Consider the following 14,702-nt stretch of genomic DNA (forward strand, 5'->3'; position numbering starts at 1 on the left):
TTTCCAAAACCAATCATCTTCAAACTCTTTGGTAGGAATTTTTATGCTCCTCTTCAATCTTAAGATAAGTTTTATATATTTCTAAGATATATAAATGTACTTTAACCTTCATATCTAAAGAATAAAATAGGAATTTCAAGATAGAAGATGATAGGTTGAAGAGTGTGAAAATGACTTGTTTTAGGAAGGAAAATTAACAATTTTGGTTATAAGTTGACAATGAGGGTATTTAGTTTATTTTTTGTTAGTCTAGAAAATAAGAACACGCAAGAGTATCTCAAATATTCGCCAAAATGTAGAGAGATGTCTAAATCATCCAATTTTTTATTTTTTATTTTTATAAAAATAATAGTTTTATGGGTGGATGGTGGGAGCAACAAGGTTAAAGCATAATCACAAAATTCTCAAATTTGTTTAGAAAAGAAAACTCTTTGAATGATAGACAAATTTATTAAAATAACAAATCAATGAATTAATCAATGATTTTTCTATTAATCATGAAATATGATAATATTTTTACCTTTTGACCTAATTTGTTTTTTTTACTTCTGCAGACATTAAAATCTCAAGAAGAAATTGGGAATTTTTGAGAGGTCGAAGATGATGGTTTTTGAGTAAAAAAAAACAAAAAACATTACCCGAAATTTTCTCCCTTTTTAATAAATTTATTCCAATTAACCAAATTAAAACCCTACCAAATAATTACGGAATCTGAGCCATTGCTGCTTTGGGTCAAAGGGGGTCATATCATCATTTTGAAAACAAAAGGGCTTGTCTCAAATATTACCAAAATGTGGAAGGGGTGTCTAAAATTAGAGGAGAGGGAGCAAGACAGTCAAACAGGAGCATGCCATCATTTGAAAATCAGAAGGTGTATCTCAAAATTGAGAGGGGGCAACAAGGTGAACTTCAGAGGGCATCAAAGACCATTATCTTGGTAGGGATCTTCAAGTTCCATAACCAATGCAAGATCTTCCAAATGAGTAAATAAAGCATTACAATCGTACTTCATAATTAAGCACAATTCGTTTTGAAGATCAGAGACCAAGGACCACCGTACAACTGAATCAGCAGTTAATCCCACTTTTGAAAGAAAATCAGCCGCCCTATTTGTTTCTCTCCAACTATGCTGCAACTCAACAATGTTAAAATTCTGAACCAATCTGTTGATACTTCTACAAATTCCCAATATACGTCCATGGACATTTCCCCATATTCTTTAAAGAATTTATCGCTACAAGAGAATCAGAAGATACAATCACATTGTTTACTCCAAAATTGTGAATCTCCACTATACCTTCGCGATGTTAATATATACCGTGAAATTATCACTCATCTTCTAAGATGGACCATTGATAAAAAAAAAAGTTTACTATTAGCGTAGATAGGCTCATATGCACTAGTGAAAGTGATTACTGAAGCAGCTGGTTCTACATGTATGAACACATCCCTCTTTTTAGATTACTTGAATGAAAAAATAAAGCAAATACACAAACATCAATGCAAGAGTCTTGTGGAAAGAAATCTTTTTATTTCGAAACCAGATCATAAATTAAAGTAAGCAAAATAATATGATGGCTGAACCTTCCTTTCACTTTTATTGATTTTATCAATAACCAAATTACAGCAAATACATTACATGATCACACACTGCAAGGTATCCATTACTTAATTCCTTTATTTCCACATCCATTCTTTATGTTGGAATTGAGTAGGTAAAACAATGCGGTTGAATGATGACATCCAATTTTCCGTTCTACGAACTGCAAAAAAGAATGTAAAAGAAACAACAAAGAAAGGAGACAACATATTTCATCCAAGGGTGAAACTTAGATGAATTATACAATAATTATGTTTAGTATCCCTTAGGAGGTGGAGGGGGAGATGTATAGTAATATGCTGGAGGAGGTGATGGGGATGGAGGAGGAGGAGATTTGTAGAGGTAAGGAGGCGGCGGTGATTTGGATGGAGGAGGAGGTGAGTTGTAATAATATGGAGGAGGTGGTGATGGTGATGGAGGTGGTGGTGAATTGTAGAGATATGGAGGAGGAGGAGATGGTGATGGAGGTGGAGGAGACTTGTAGTAATATGGAGGAGGAGGTGATGGAGATGGAGGAGGAGGTGACTTGTAGTAGTAAGGAGGTGGTGGTGAGGGTGATGGTGGAGGTGGGGATTTGTAGTAATAAGGAGGTGGCGGCGATGGTGATGGTGGGGGTGGGGATTTGTAATAGTATGGAGGAGGTGGTGATGGCGATGGGGGAGGTGGAGATTTATAATAGTAGGGAGGGGGTGGAGATGGTGAAGGTGGAGGTGGAGACTTGTAATAATAGGGAGGAGGTGGTGATGGTGATGGTGGTGGTGGTGACTTGTAAATGTAAGGAGGTGGTGGCGATGGAGAAGGTGGTGGTGGAGATTTATAGTAGTAAGGAGGAGGTGGGGATGGAGATGGTGGTGGTGGAGACTTGTAATAATATGGCGGAGGTGGTGATGGTGATGGAGGGGGTGGAGATTTGTAGTAATATGGTGGAGGTGGTGACTTATGGTGATGGTGATGCCTCGGGGGTGGTGGAGGCGGGGATTTGTAGTAATACTTAGGAGGCTGTGGCGATTTATGGTGAGGTGGTGGAGGAGGTGGGGATTTGTAGTAATACTTAGGAGGAGGTGACGACTTATGGTGGTGATGATATGTTGGGGGTGGTGGAGGTGGGGATTTGTAGTAATACTTGGGAGGCGGTGGCGGTGACTTATGGTGATAATGATGGTGGTACGTTGGGGGTGGGGGTGGGGGAGACTTGTAATAATACTTATGAGGCAGCGGTGAGGATGGTGGTGGTGGTGATTTGTAATAATAAGGCTTATGATCTGCCACTACATTGGTGGCTAAAAGGCAAAATGCCAAAGCTAAAGCAAGAGAAAGCCCTAGCCGAGCCATGTCAGGCTACTCTAATGGTTGCCCGGCCTATCACAACCACAACTCTCTCAGATCAGATCAGATTGGGACAGCTATATCTGTTAGAGACGATTAAAAGACTTAATAGATTCTTGTGACTTGAATTGTAGTGGGTTCTAAGCCCTTTATATAGTGAACCGTTCAATCTTCAAACTCTTTATAAACTAATATCCTTTATTTTTATCTTTAAACTATTGGTTGTTGGCTCCCAATAGCTCTCTCACGCCATTGATTTTTTCCATATTAATTAGACCAAGAACAAGTCAAGGGGTTGGGATAAGACTGGTCTATCATATTTTTTATTCAAATTAATGTTTGTTTTGGTGCGACCTGTTCCAGATTCATCATCTACCTTCTCAAGTTTCGTTCTCTTCATTGATGAAGTCCATGAGCCATCGATGTTACAGCTGCAATCATAATTGTATTCTATTATTTGGTACTAGCATGGACTCTCTAATAATAACATTACAAGATATACCCATTTTAACCCTTGACTAAGTATATTCTTCCGCATTTGAGCTTATTGTCTCAAACGATATATTGAATTCAGTTGGTGATCAATCATAGGGATGCACTTAACACTTTAACAGTAGCACAAAATTTGGGAGTGACAAATGGGCAGATCTAGAGCCCCAGACCCATAATTTCAAACCGAATAAACCATGGGCAATTTTCATATTTCGAATACATATATATATATATATATATATATCACTACGTCATAATGGGTAAAGAGCGACGCAATTTTGCGGAAAAAACGACAGCTATGAGCCGTCGTTTTAAGCGACGGATTCCAACAGTCGTTAATCCAACAAAAACATACTTTTCCGCCTCAAACTCGACTCGTATCAGGCGTTTTTTCGTTTGACTCAACTCGTATCGTTATTATTGACTCAAACTCGACTCACACACTCGATTTTATCGATCGGCTCTCTCTGTCTGTCTCTCTTTCTCGACTCTCTCTGTCTCTCTCTTTCACTCACTGGTTTTTCTTCGATCGAATCTCTCTGTGTCTCAGTCACCGGTTTTTCTTCGATCGAATCTCTCTGTCTCTCACTCACCGGTTTTGTTCGATCGAATCTCTCTCTTCCACTCACTTGTTTTCGTTCGATCGATTCTCTCTCGTTCACTCACAATAGATTTCGTTCGATCGACTCTCTTTCACTCACAGAATCGATCTGATTTTGAACATTAATTCTTCGCTCGATCTCTCACTCACAGGATCTCGGCTTTTGAAGAAAAATAGCTAGGGTTTCCAGACGCAATCAGATTTCAAAATCATTGATCTAGGGCTTCGATCTCTCACTCGATTCTCACAAATTACCAGCGTCATCTTTAGCAGATTTGAAGAAGAAAGAGGTACGGATTCGCCATCTCAAATTATTTCTTACGTTTGAATGCATTTAGGTTTTTAATTGATATTATGTTGGAAAATAACCTTATTTGAATCGCCTATTCTTGATTTATAATTGTAGCAATTCATATCATGTTCACAGAACTAAGATCCACCAACAAATCCCTAGCCACGATTGAGTTTTTTTAACACTATTGTGACTAAACAACTAGAAGTTAATTTAAAACTAATATTTGAAAGAATTTAGTAGTTCTAATGTGTTCATTTCTGGGGGAATGTTTTGGAAAGCTTGTAAAATGAGACTAGCTGGGGAAGTATCCAATTTAAGCAGTAGGTAGATGATCTACTCTTGTTGAAATTATTTGTTTAGTCTAGTATGTCCACATTGCCAAATTATTTGTTGAAATTGGGAAATCTACTCTTGTTAAGATTGGTGTTTCACATCTTAATAAAATTATAATATACGAACTCCTTCCATTTTAACAATCAAACTCTGGTTCTATGGGCAACATCTTCCCCAATCTCTAAATCCTTTTTGTGTAATAGTCTTACAGCTAATAGTAAAGTTATAAGAAAACAAAAAATGAGACTTGCACGGAGTGTTAGGGTATAGAGTAAGAGTACCCCATAAGGGATGTCATAATGGATCACCAGACTTAAAGAAATAGAAAAATGAGGTATATATTGTGAAGAGCGTGACGGAGGGTCCAAACTTCAAACAGGTCTGCCTTTACATTGTTACATTACGTGAAGAATGCGAAGAGTTAAGATGAACTAAAATCCCATAAGAATACTCTTCCTAGCTATCTATCCTTTCATATTGTGGATATGTTCCACTAATTCCTTCTTATAACATTACTTGGCTATCATCAATCTGGACCGTCAGCAAGTGAGTGAATGATATGGTTAAAGTCTTCATAGGTCATGGTGGTGCCTAATCAGTGATAGAATCAAAGGTTTATATAGCATTCTTGAAAATGTAGGAATAGCCTCAATATTTGTGAAACTAGGGTAATGGTGATTGAGATGGTTAGTTCATGTGCAATGAAGACTGATGACAACACCAAGGAGAAGGATTATGCAGATTAAAAGTTCTAAATGAGAGAAAAGATTACCAAAATGACATGCGTTGAGGTAGTGAGAGCATATATAAAGGCATCTGCATTAACCTAAGGCGTTTCTCTAGATATAATTGAATGGAAGAACATGATTTTGTTAGTTGATTAACCTTTATAGTATACTATTCAATCCCATTTTCTTTCCTGACGGAGTGTAGCATGAAGTGTCTGCCCGTAGTTATTGCTCAATCAACTAGTCTTCTCTCTTCACCTCATTAATGGTCCAAATGCATTTCTTCCTTAGGTGCTGCTGCTACCTTGCATTTGTGAGATGAGAACTGCAATTCCTAGACACACATGTTATTGGCATGAGAATATGTAAAGCATGATCCATACATTTATGGATTTATCTTGTGGAGGTTCTAGTATTGAATGATGTTAATTGTTTGGGTTTGAACTGGATTAGATTGGGTCAGTCCTTAATTGATTTGAAGACAGTTGGATTGGATATGAATCTGATTCGGTTGTCAAAACTTTGATCCAAATCTGATCCCATAATAATTTGACTATAAACTACATAATCAGTCTATAGATTTTGTACTTTGATTCCTAACCATTGTTCAAACTTTCATGCTGTTTCTGTATGTTGTGGCGGAATTGAAATAAACCATTCATTCATTCTGAAACATTGAATGTTTCAATGTTTCTTTTGGAACAAGACTTGTGAAAATTTTGGTAGTAGAAAATTGCCAATATCCAATTTAGAAAAAATTAATTATTTTACAATTTATTTTCAAAATTTTACTGGTATTGTAATTAAATTATCTTTCTATACCTTTTTGGTAAGATTCTCCATACAGAAATAGTGTTGGATCATTGTCACCCTGACAAAAACCGAGATCAACAATAATTTTTCGGAATTTTATAACGTTAAGCTTTGTCAGTTTGTTTGAGATGACACATTTGAGGGAAAATATTAGGGAGAAGAAGGCTTCATTTTAAACTGTAGTAGAAGCAAAGACAACCTAGGACCGGTTGATTGTTAGTTGATCAAAACAGGGAATACTCGACATTTTTTTTTCTTGCAGTCAATGAATGTTTTTTTTTAATTTTTATTTTCCTTTTATATAAATGTTGGTTAATGAGACTAGATCATGAATGCTTTACTGGACATTCCTTCTCCTAGGGATTGTTCAGCTGTCTCTAAATATTTGGGGAGAAGATTTTGATGATGATGGCAGTGTCTTACTAGAAATTTGAGACCATGTCTAGGTCAGATGGCACTGCATCAGCCTTGACGTCACCAAAATATACCAATTATTTTTTTTTTGCCTACAATACCTTTATAAAAAAGTAATGGAGCATTTGTTTCATCATTACCTAAATATCTATTTCTGCTCGAATATGTATCACTTTCTGGTTCATATATTTCCAATTTAGTTAGTTCACATGTGTTAGCTGTTAGATCACATGAGGTATATTTCAAATGGATCCAGACCTTAATAATGAACCTTATTCGGTCCACTTTGATTTCAATCTAAGCCACATCTACGACTGTAACTGGATTGGATCAAACATCGGCGTAAGCCACTCCATTTTAGTCAACTTTTCTTTTGGAATTTTCTCACTCACCGATCACTTTTGCTCATTTAATACACATGGCTTTCAAAACAGCAAATCTCTGTTCAAAATAGTAGGTTCGTCACCCAGCATCACATATCATACTTTGGCCCACCATCATACCCATCCTAACCATTGAAATAGTGGACCCTACCCAGAAAATCATATATATGAAAATGAGCCCATTCTTACTGTCCATGTTTCCCACACCAAAGAAAAAAGATAGTGCCCATGTTAAGCTCATCTGCTGATCCAAGATTCAAGATTTGGATGTCACATGTAAACAGTGGTGTCTAAAGGGTTGAAAATGAAGATCCTTGTTCATTGCAGACTCAATTATTTTCCCTTCCTCTATATATAATTCACTAAATTATAAATATTCTTAGAATAATTTCATACATAGTTAGCTAACTCCTTAAAATCCCACGAATTACGGACAAATCTAGCCTTAGTTTCAAGGAAAAAAAAGGTGACAAATTGTGGACAATACATGTGAAATCACATCAATGACTTGAGAATTGCAGATTTGAAACAAAATGTGGGATCAAATCTGGTTCATGGCCATGGAATTAATGGAAGTTGGTTCAATCTCACCCACTTATGAACCTAGTTAAATGCTATACCAACTTGATCAAATTTTACAAGTGGGCTGAATCTGTCATGGTAGTCCATACTGGGAACTTGGTTGAATCCTTTTATAATAAGGCTGGTTTTGTATTTTAATTTAATGGCAAGTTGATACATCCGGAAGCTCCTTACGTACTATCTCGACGGGAAAAAGAGTTAATTTGTAAGACTTTGTATAATTTGAAGGTTCCTATGGGGTATAGTGCAAACTGGAAACATAACGTGAGCTTAGAGGATAACGAGTTAAAAAATTTGAAGTCTCATGATTATCACATTCTTATGCAACAATTATTACCAGTGTTGCTGATGCATGCATTCAAGACACATAAAGCTTTGCGTGTTGCTATTCGGCAGTTATCGGTATTCTTTAATGTCTTGTGTTCGAAAGAGATCATCCGTGAAGAACTTTCGAATATGAAAGAACACATTGTGGAAACATTATGTGTATTCGAAAAGTATTTTCCGCCATCATTTTTTGTTTCTATGACACACCTTGTTGTGCATTTGGCAGAAGAAGCCCAAGTTTGTGGACCTGTTAGATATCGATGGATGTATCCCTTTGAAAGGTAAATAAAAAGTTTTATATTATGTACTTGTTTCTATATTGTATTAATAAGTTTAATATCAAGATCTAATATTCAATGACACACGCATCTCAGGATGATGAAAACATACAAACGATATGTACTAAATCATACATATCCAGAGGGATCTATTACTGAGTGTTTTCTCATGGACGAGGCAATGATGTACGCCATGAATTATATGTCCAATGATAGAAAAGGATGCCCAATGATAGTAATGGATGCTGGTAGCGAAGGACCCTATCCTATTGATAAAAAAGGAAAGGTTTGCATTCTTGAAAATGTTCAATACCAACAAACACGTAAATGGGTACTCCGCCAGTCACCTGAAAATGCTGAGTGGGAAAGGTATGTAAATTTGATTTTCCTATACACTTGAGCATTATGTTAAAGATTATATAACACATTCACGTTACTTTCGTGTATAGGAAATATACTACTTATATTCAGAGCCACACATTCGACAGTCAAATTCGGAGAGGAAATTTACGACAAGAAAAGGCAATGGATTACATTCCTTGGCTTAGACAACAATTACAAAATGAACCAAGTTGTCCCTTAAAAAGACTTGTTGATGGGCCGAAGTTTGAAGCTATTTCATATAGTGCATATTCAGTAAATGGATATATTTTTTGTACAGCAGATTCAGAAATGAATAAAACAACACAAAACAGTGGGGTCTCTATGAAAGCCATAACTAGTTTTAGGTCAAGTGTTAGGGATACTAATATGGTGAATGAAGAAGTCACTTACTATGGCATTGTGAAACAGATTCTAGATCTTGATTATCATGACTTTAGAGTTACAGTATTCTATTGTGACTGGGTGCGCATAGAAGATGCAAATGGATATACAGTTGATCCAGAAACAAATTTGATTTATGTTAATTTGAAAAGATTGATGAAAAATACAAGAGAAACTGATGAGCCATTTATTCTTGCTTCTCAAGCAACTCAAATATTCTATTGCAAAGATCATAGTAGACCTATGGATGATTGGCATGTTGTCTTGGAAGTTCCGAAGAGATTGAATAGAGACGTGGACTCTTATGAAGATCCCTTTGTATTTGAGAAAAGAATGAATGAAGATGTTTTAACTACAACATTACGAGATGATATCATAGAAGACGATAATATGGAAAATGATGATTGACAACGCTTGTAAGTCATTTTGTTTCCTGGTTAGACATTTTGTTTCCTGGTTAGTCATTTTGTTTATTTTTAATTCTAAAAAATCAATTTTATAGGCATGTTAATCTTAATTATAAGTGTATATAATTTCTTATAATTGTTGTATTTGTTGACAGGTACTATGTCAAGCGATAGATCATCTGCATCCACTTCTTATGGGTTTACTTCTCAGAGTATGTTATTATTGATTTATGATATTAACATATTTTGTATTTCTTATTAGATGTCTGATTTTGTAAATTATCGACTATTTGTAACAGGTGCAGGTATTCCTGTGAGATTTAGTATAGATGGGCAACCTATTGGGGAGAACTCAAACAAATTGTGTACATCCATTGGACGTGCTGTGAAGACTTATGTATCGCCGATTTATATCAAGTGGAGCAATGTGCCCAATGATCTTAAAAATCAAATATGGGAAATTATAAAAGTGAGTTCTTTTGTCTATTTATTATGTTATTTATTTGTTATGTATATTTTAACTGTTAATTTAAAATAATTTGTCTTCCTTGCAGAATATATATACTGTTTCAGATGAGAATAGAGAATGGGTCCTTAAAAAGGCCAATCTCTTATGGAAAGATTGGAAAAGTAACCTTCGTTGTGAGGTATATGATAAATATAATACGGATGCAGAAAGAAAAGTTCATATACCTCCATACGTGAAGAAAGAAGATTGGGAAATATTCGTTGATGAGTGTTCGAGGCCTGACGTGCAAAATGGCGATTGGGGAGACGTTGAAAGGTTGAAGAAGATGATGAAGAGGAGCTTGAGAAGAAATAATGGGTGCAGTTGCATAGAGATTAGATAACAAGTGCAGAGAGCATTATCTCCCTAATTTCTTCCATAGGAATCTGAACTCAACCTATTATGGAACCATTTTCATTAAGTGATAGCCAAACTATTACAATCGAGGGGAAGTCATTGTTGTATCCCCTTAATTTGTTGTGACATTGTAGGGTCTTCTATTGGATCTCGCATTCTTTTTAATAAAAAAATTATTACATTGAAATGAATAATAGAAATGATGATGCAGCCTCAATTTGCACTATTTAGATATTGAATAATTTTTTATTTAAAAAAAAAAAAAAAAAAATCGTATTGCAAAAAAAGCAACGGTTAAAGACCGTCGTTTTAGCCGACTGTCAAAGACAGTCGTTATTTTCGTCGTTTTTACCGACTGTCAACGACAGTCGTTTGTACCGTCGTTTTTCCCGACTGTCAAAGACAGTCGTTTTTACCGTCGCTTTTTCCGACTGTCAAGGACAGTCGTTTTTTTCCGACTGTCAAGGACAGTCGTTTTTCAAAAACCACTCCTTTTTAAACGACTTTTTTTCCGACTGCAGGGGCAGTCGTTTTTTTCAAAAACGACTGTCTTGGACAGTCGGTTTTGACGCATTATGACGTAGTGTATATATATAGGAGGGCTGTCATCAATTTTTTTCAGGAGGGCGTCATTCCAAAATCTGTCAATGCCACGTCTATTGCCTTGATTCCTAAGGTTAAGGTACCTTTGTCTTTTTCAGATTTTAGGCCTATTAGCTTATGCAATTTTTTATATAAAATTTTATCTAAAATCTTGGCCACCGAATTAGGAGAGATCCTTCCTTCCTTAATATCTCCTGAACAAGGTGCTTTTGTAAAAGGTAGGAATATTTATGATAACATTGTACTGGCTCATGAAGTGATGATATTAATCTGAAAGCTAGAGGGAATAATCTCGCGATGAAGATCGATATGAAGAAAACTTATGACAGGCTTGAATGACCGTTCTTAAGGGCAGTTCTTTCCAAGATGGGGTTTTCGGGAGAATTTCTAAAGTTGATCAATGGGTGCTGCAGAGTGTTTCTTATTTAGTGCTAGTCCATGGGAGGTCATATGGATTTTTTGGAGGTAGTCGTGGTCTAAGACAAGGAGACCCATTATCTCCTAGCCTCTTCATTCTTGCGGAGGAGGCACTAAGTGTGGGGTTGAATCAATTAGCACAATCATGAAAAATGGAGAGATTTGCAGTTTCAAAAAAATGAGTAGCTCCAAGTCATCTCTTATTTGCAGACGATTTGATTATATTCTCTAAAGCTACTACAAAGTCTCTTAAAGCTATAAAAGATTTTCTGGAATCTTATGAAAAGGCTTCGTGTCAGCAAGTCAGCTTAGAAAAGAGCTGTTTATTTGTGGCTAATCATGTAGAAGGAAGGAGAATAGATCTTGTTAAGACAATCTTGGGCTTTCCTCAGGGCTCTTTACCAACCAATTACTTGGGTGTTCCGTTATTTACTGGAAGAGTTACTAGAGAAATGTGTAGGGGCTTGGTCTCCAAGATTTCGAGGAAGATGATGGGTTGGAAGTCCAATCTTCTAACTGCGGGTGGTCGTTTAACCTTGCTCTCACATGTTCTCACATCCATTCCAGTATACCATATCTCAATTCTACCCATTCCAAAGTATATTTCAGATTCTTTGGAGTCGTGCTTTGCTAAATTCTTTTGGGGTAGTATTGAGGGGAGGAGGAAAAACCATCTTGTGGCCTGGCATAAAGTGTGCAAACCTAAGCTAGAAGGTGGGCTAGGTATTAAAACTCTTGCTGAGGTTCATAAAACGGGTTTAATGAAAATATGCTGGAGACTGACAAACAAGAAAGGGTTGTGGATAGACTACCTCAAGCAGAAGTACGTCAAGGATGGAAATTGGTGGAATCCGTAAAAAACAAGGGGTTCGAAGATTTGGAGAACTATTCAAAATCTTTTTCAACCAACAATAAGCCTTTCAAAAAGGTTGATTGAAGACGGTGCAATGACTTCCCTTTTTCTTCATAACTGGAGAGGATCGGTTCCGTTGATAGACCAATACCCGGATGAAAATAAAAATATTACGGTGAAGGAGGTATGGAGCCAAGAGGGCTGAAATGTAACTAAACTTAGAGATCTAATTCAGGACGGCAATGCCGTGGAAGAGATTCTTGCTTCAAACATTCATCAAAGTAGTTATGATAGAACAGTCTGGATGGCGACAAAATCTGGCTTGTTTTCATCACGCTCGGCATGGGAATCATTGAGAGAAAGGGGTAATGCATCCCAAATCTGCAAGGCAATCTGGAAGGCTCAATTACCTACCAAGATGAAGACTTTGTCGTGGAAGATCTATCATAAAGCGTGCCCGGTGGATTGAAATCGAAAAAAATGGGATTTTTCCCTGGCTTCAAGATGTCCATGCTGTGAAGATGAGGAGGAATCTATTGAACACCTATTCTTTCAATGTTCTCTTTCAATTAAGGTGTGGAATTTTTTTAGTTGCCATTTCCTAGAAGAGCAATTCAACATGATGTCGCCTAGATTACTTCTTAAATGGGGTCTATCGAGAAAATCGCAATTTGGAAGTGTCAAAGGAATGATTCCATGGGTAGTTTGCTGGAACATTGGATAGCAAGAAATAGTTACATCTTTGAAAAAAATAAGCTCTCTGTCAAGGGAGTTATAAATAGATGTCTGAAATGGTTAAAGGAACTCGAGGAGCATCTAGTTATTAACCTTCCTTCTCAGATGATGAACTCAGAAAGCTTCAAGGCATTGGTATACATAGGAGATCGAATCCTTGTAGGCGTATAGTCAAAGTTTGCTGGAAAAAACCACCTCCAGGATGGTTTAAATTAAATACAGATGGTGCGGCTAAGGGTAATCCAGGTCTTTCAGGAGGAGGCACTATTCTTCGTGATGAACATGGAGAACTTGTGGCAGCAAGGCATTGGTTTTTTGGAGAAGCGACAAATAATATAGCTGAAATCCATGCGTTGGTGGCTGCATTGGAGAGCTTTGATTTAATTGATAAAAAAATCGTTATTGAAATGGACTCAGCTATTATAGTGACGGGTCTTGCAAATCAGGTCGTCTCTTGGAATCTAGATCAATGGGTGAATAAAGCTCGGACAATGCTATCGAAAATTGAAGTTATAGTAACTCATGTTTGGAGAGAGGCAATGATGTTGCAGACGCCCTTGCAGCTATAGCAGTTCATAGTCAACAATCATTGTTGTTCATACGAGAAATAGATTTACCTCTAATTATAAAAAAGGCTTATATAGGAGATAAGCTCGATCTGCCTCAATTCCGACTTGTAAATCGTTAAGGTCTGCCCTCTGTACAAACTTTTACTTATATAATATAATTCACCTTGCTTGCTTAGCAAATATATATATGGATTAGGATCCGTGTACGCACTTATCTACTCATATATCTACAACGTGTTTTGTCCTATGCAAGCTAAAAGTTTCTGATTGAGCTGATTTTTGGTGAAGATGATCTCTATGACGAGGAGATCATCCCCACCAAAAATCAGCTAATTCTAAAACTTCTAACCCCGTATTTATGAGTTGAAGAATCATGGACAGTCCATTTTTTGTAAATCACTTTTGACAAGGTTAAAAATTTCGGATTGAGCTGATTTTTGGTGAGGATGATCTCCTCATCATAGAAATTATCCTCACCAAAAATCAGCTCAATCCGAAACTTTTAGCCACTAGGAAAAAACACGTTGTAGATATATGAGTTGATATGTGTGTATACGGAACCCAACCCTATATCTATATGTATGTTACAATGCCGACCGTGTATGAGCTAGGAGTCAGTGTTCAGCAGAGAAGAAGCTGGGTTCAATGGGATTTGAAGTTAGCTCATCTAACCTTAATAAGTACTTTGGTATGTTTGGCACCTTGCATTGTTTTAGTTAAGATTACAGCAGAGAAATTAATTAATACTGGGAAACGAAGTTTTTCAGGATTTGAATGTGTGAGAGTGTCATTAACAAAAAATTTAACTGTAATTTCTTGCTCAGAATTAGTGTATCATTCTCATCCCATTGTGAATGAGGCATTGCGATCAAGCCATACTAAAAATCTTTTATTTTATTTTTATTGTCTTCCTAGTTAGATTAAGAATTTCACAACCTTTTTCGAGGGCAAATGCTGAACTGGCTTCCTTTAACATTGTGCTGATGTGGTAGTGCTAAGAGAACCATAGATTTTTCTCATTTTTTTAATTGAATAATGATTTTCTGACTCCCCCACGTGGTATACTCAAAATACTCTCTTAATGTGGCATGTGCTAGCTAGAACAATAGATTTTTTTGCCTTGGGATACGCAATTCCACATATTTATGCAGATGTGTATCTAATCAAGGTCTAGAAAGTTGTTTCTAAGACCCTATTTATAGAGACTTTAAGGTTGAAGAATACATAAAATCCCTAATTATTACTGTTTTTGAATAAATTATGAATTTTCAAACTTAATTATGGTTATTTACATGTAATAGGTCAAAGTCGTGAAA

The 14,702-nt window shown here is 36.4% G+C and overlaps 2 protein-coding genes across 3 annotated transcripts; one reads left to right on the top strand and one right to left on the bottom strand.

Annotated features, from left to right (window-relative positions):
• Nucleotides 1-1,546: 1,546 nt before the first annotated feature.
• LOC147396758 (uncharacterized) lies at nucleotides 1,547-3,027 on the bottom strand. Its single transcript, XM_086451505.1, has one exon. The coding sequence runs from the start codon at nucleotides 2,930-2,932 to the stop codon at nucleotides 1,856-1,858; it is 1,077 nt and encodes a 358-aa protein (XP_086307631.1). The 5' UTR covers nucleotides 2,933-3,027; the 3' UTR covers nucleotides 1,547-1,855.
• Nucleotides 3,028-3,667: 640 nt separating this feature from the next.
• LOC147396759 (uncharacterized) lies at nucleotides 3,668-10,086 on the top strand. Of its 2 annotated transcripts, XM_086451871.1 has the most exons (7): nucleotides 3,668-4,309; nucleotides 8,121-8,175; nucleotides 8,269-8,541; nucleotides 8,622-9,353; nucleotides 9,500-9,556; nucleotides 9,644-9,813; nucleotides 9,899-10,086. In XM_086451871.1, the coding sequence occupies exons 2-4, from the start codon at nucleotides 8,159-8,161 to the stop codon at nucleotides 9,343-9,345; spliced, it is 1,014 nt and encodes a 337-aa protein (XP_086307997.1). In that variant the 5' UTR covers nucleotides 3,668-4,309; nucleotides 8,121-8,158; the 3' UTR covers nucleotides 9,346-9,353; nucleotides 9,500-9,556; nucleotides 9,644-9,813; nucleotides 9,899-10,086. The 2 variants fall into 2 exon arrangements, with proteins under 2 accessions (XP_086307997.1, XP_086307996.1); XM_086451870.1 differs by lacking the exon at nucleotides 3,668-4,309 and having other exon boundaries at nucleotides 7,743-8,175.
• The last annotated feature ends 4,616 nt before the right edge of the window (nucleotides 10,087-14,702 follow it).

Source organism: Akebia trifoliata, chromosome 8, assembly GCF_017979445.1.
Source record: "Akebia trifoliata isolate Shusen 1 chromosome 8, ASM1797944v1, whole genome shotgun sequence".
NCBI lineage: Eukaryota > Viridiplantae > Streptophyta > Magnoliopsida > Ranunculales > Lardizabalaceae > Akebia > Akebia trifoliata.

Bases quoted from the DNA above. Each gene is read 5' to 3' on its own strand.
- LOC147396759 (XM_086451870.1), top strand. From the start codon at position 7,802: ATGGGGTATAGTGCAAACTGGAAACATAACGTGAGCTTAGAGGATAAC. The intron at 8,176-8,268 runs GTAAATAAAAAG...CACGCATCTCAG, and splicing joins TGGATGTATCCCTTTGAAAG to GATGATGAAAACATACAAAC. The intron at 8,542-8,621 runs GTATGTAAATTT...TTTCGTGTATAG, and splicing joins GAAAATGCTGAGTGGGAAAG to GAAATATACTACTTATATTC.
- LOC147396758 (XM_086451505.1), bottom strand. From the start codon at position 2,932: ATGGCTCGGCTAGGGCTTTCTCTTGCTTTAGCTTTGGCATTTTGCCTT.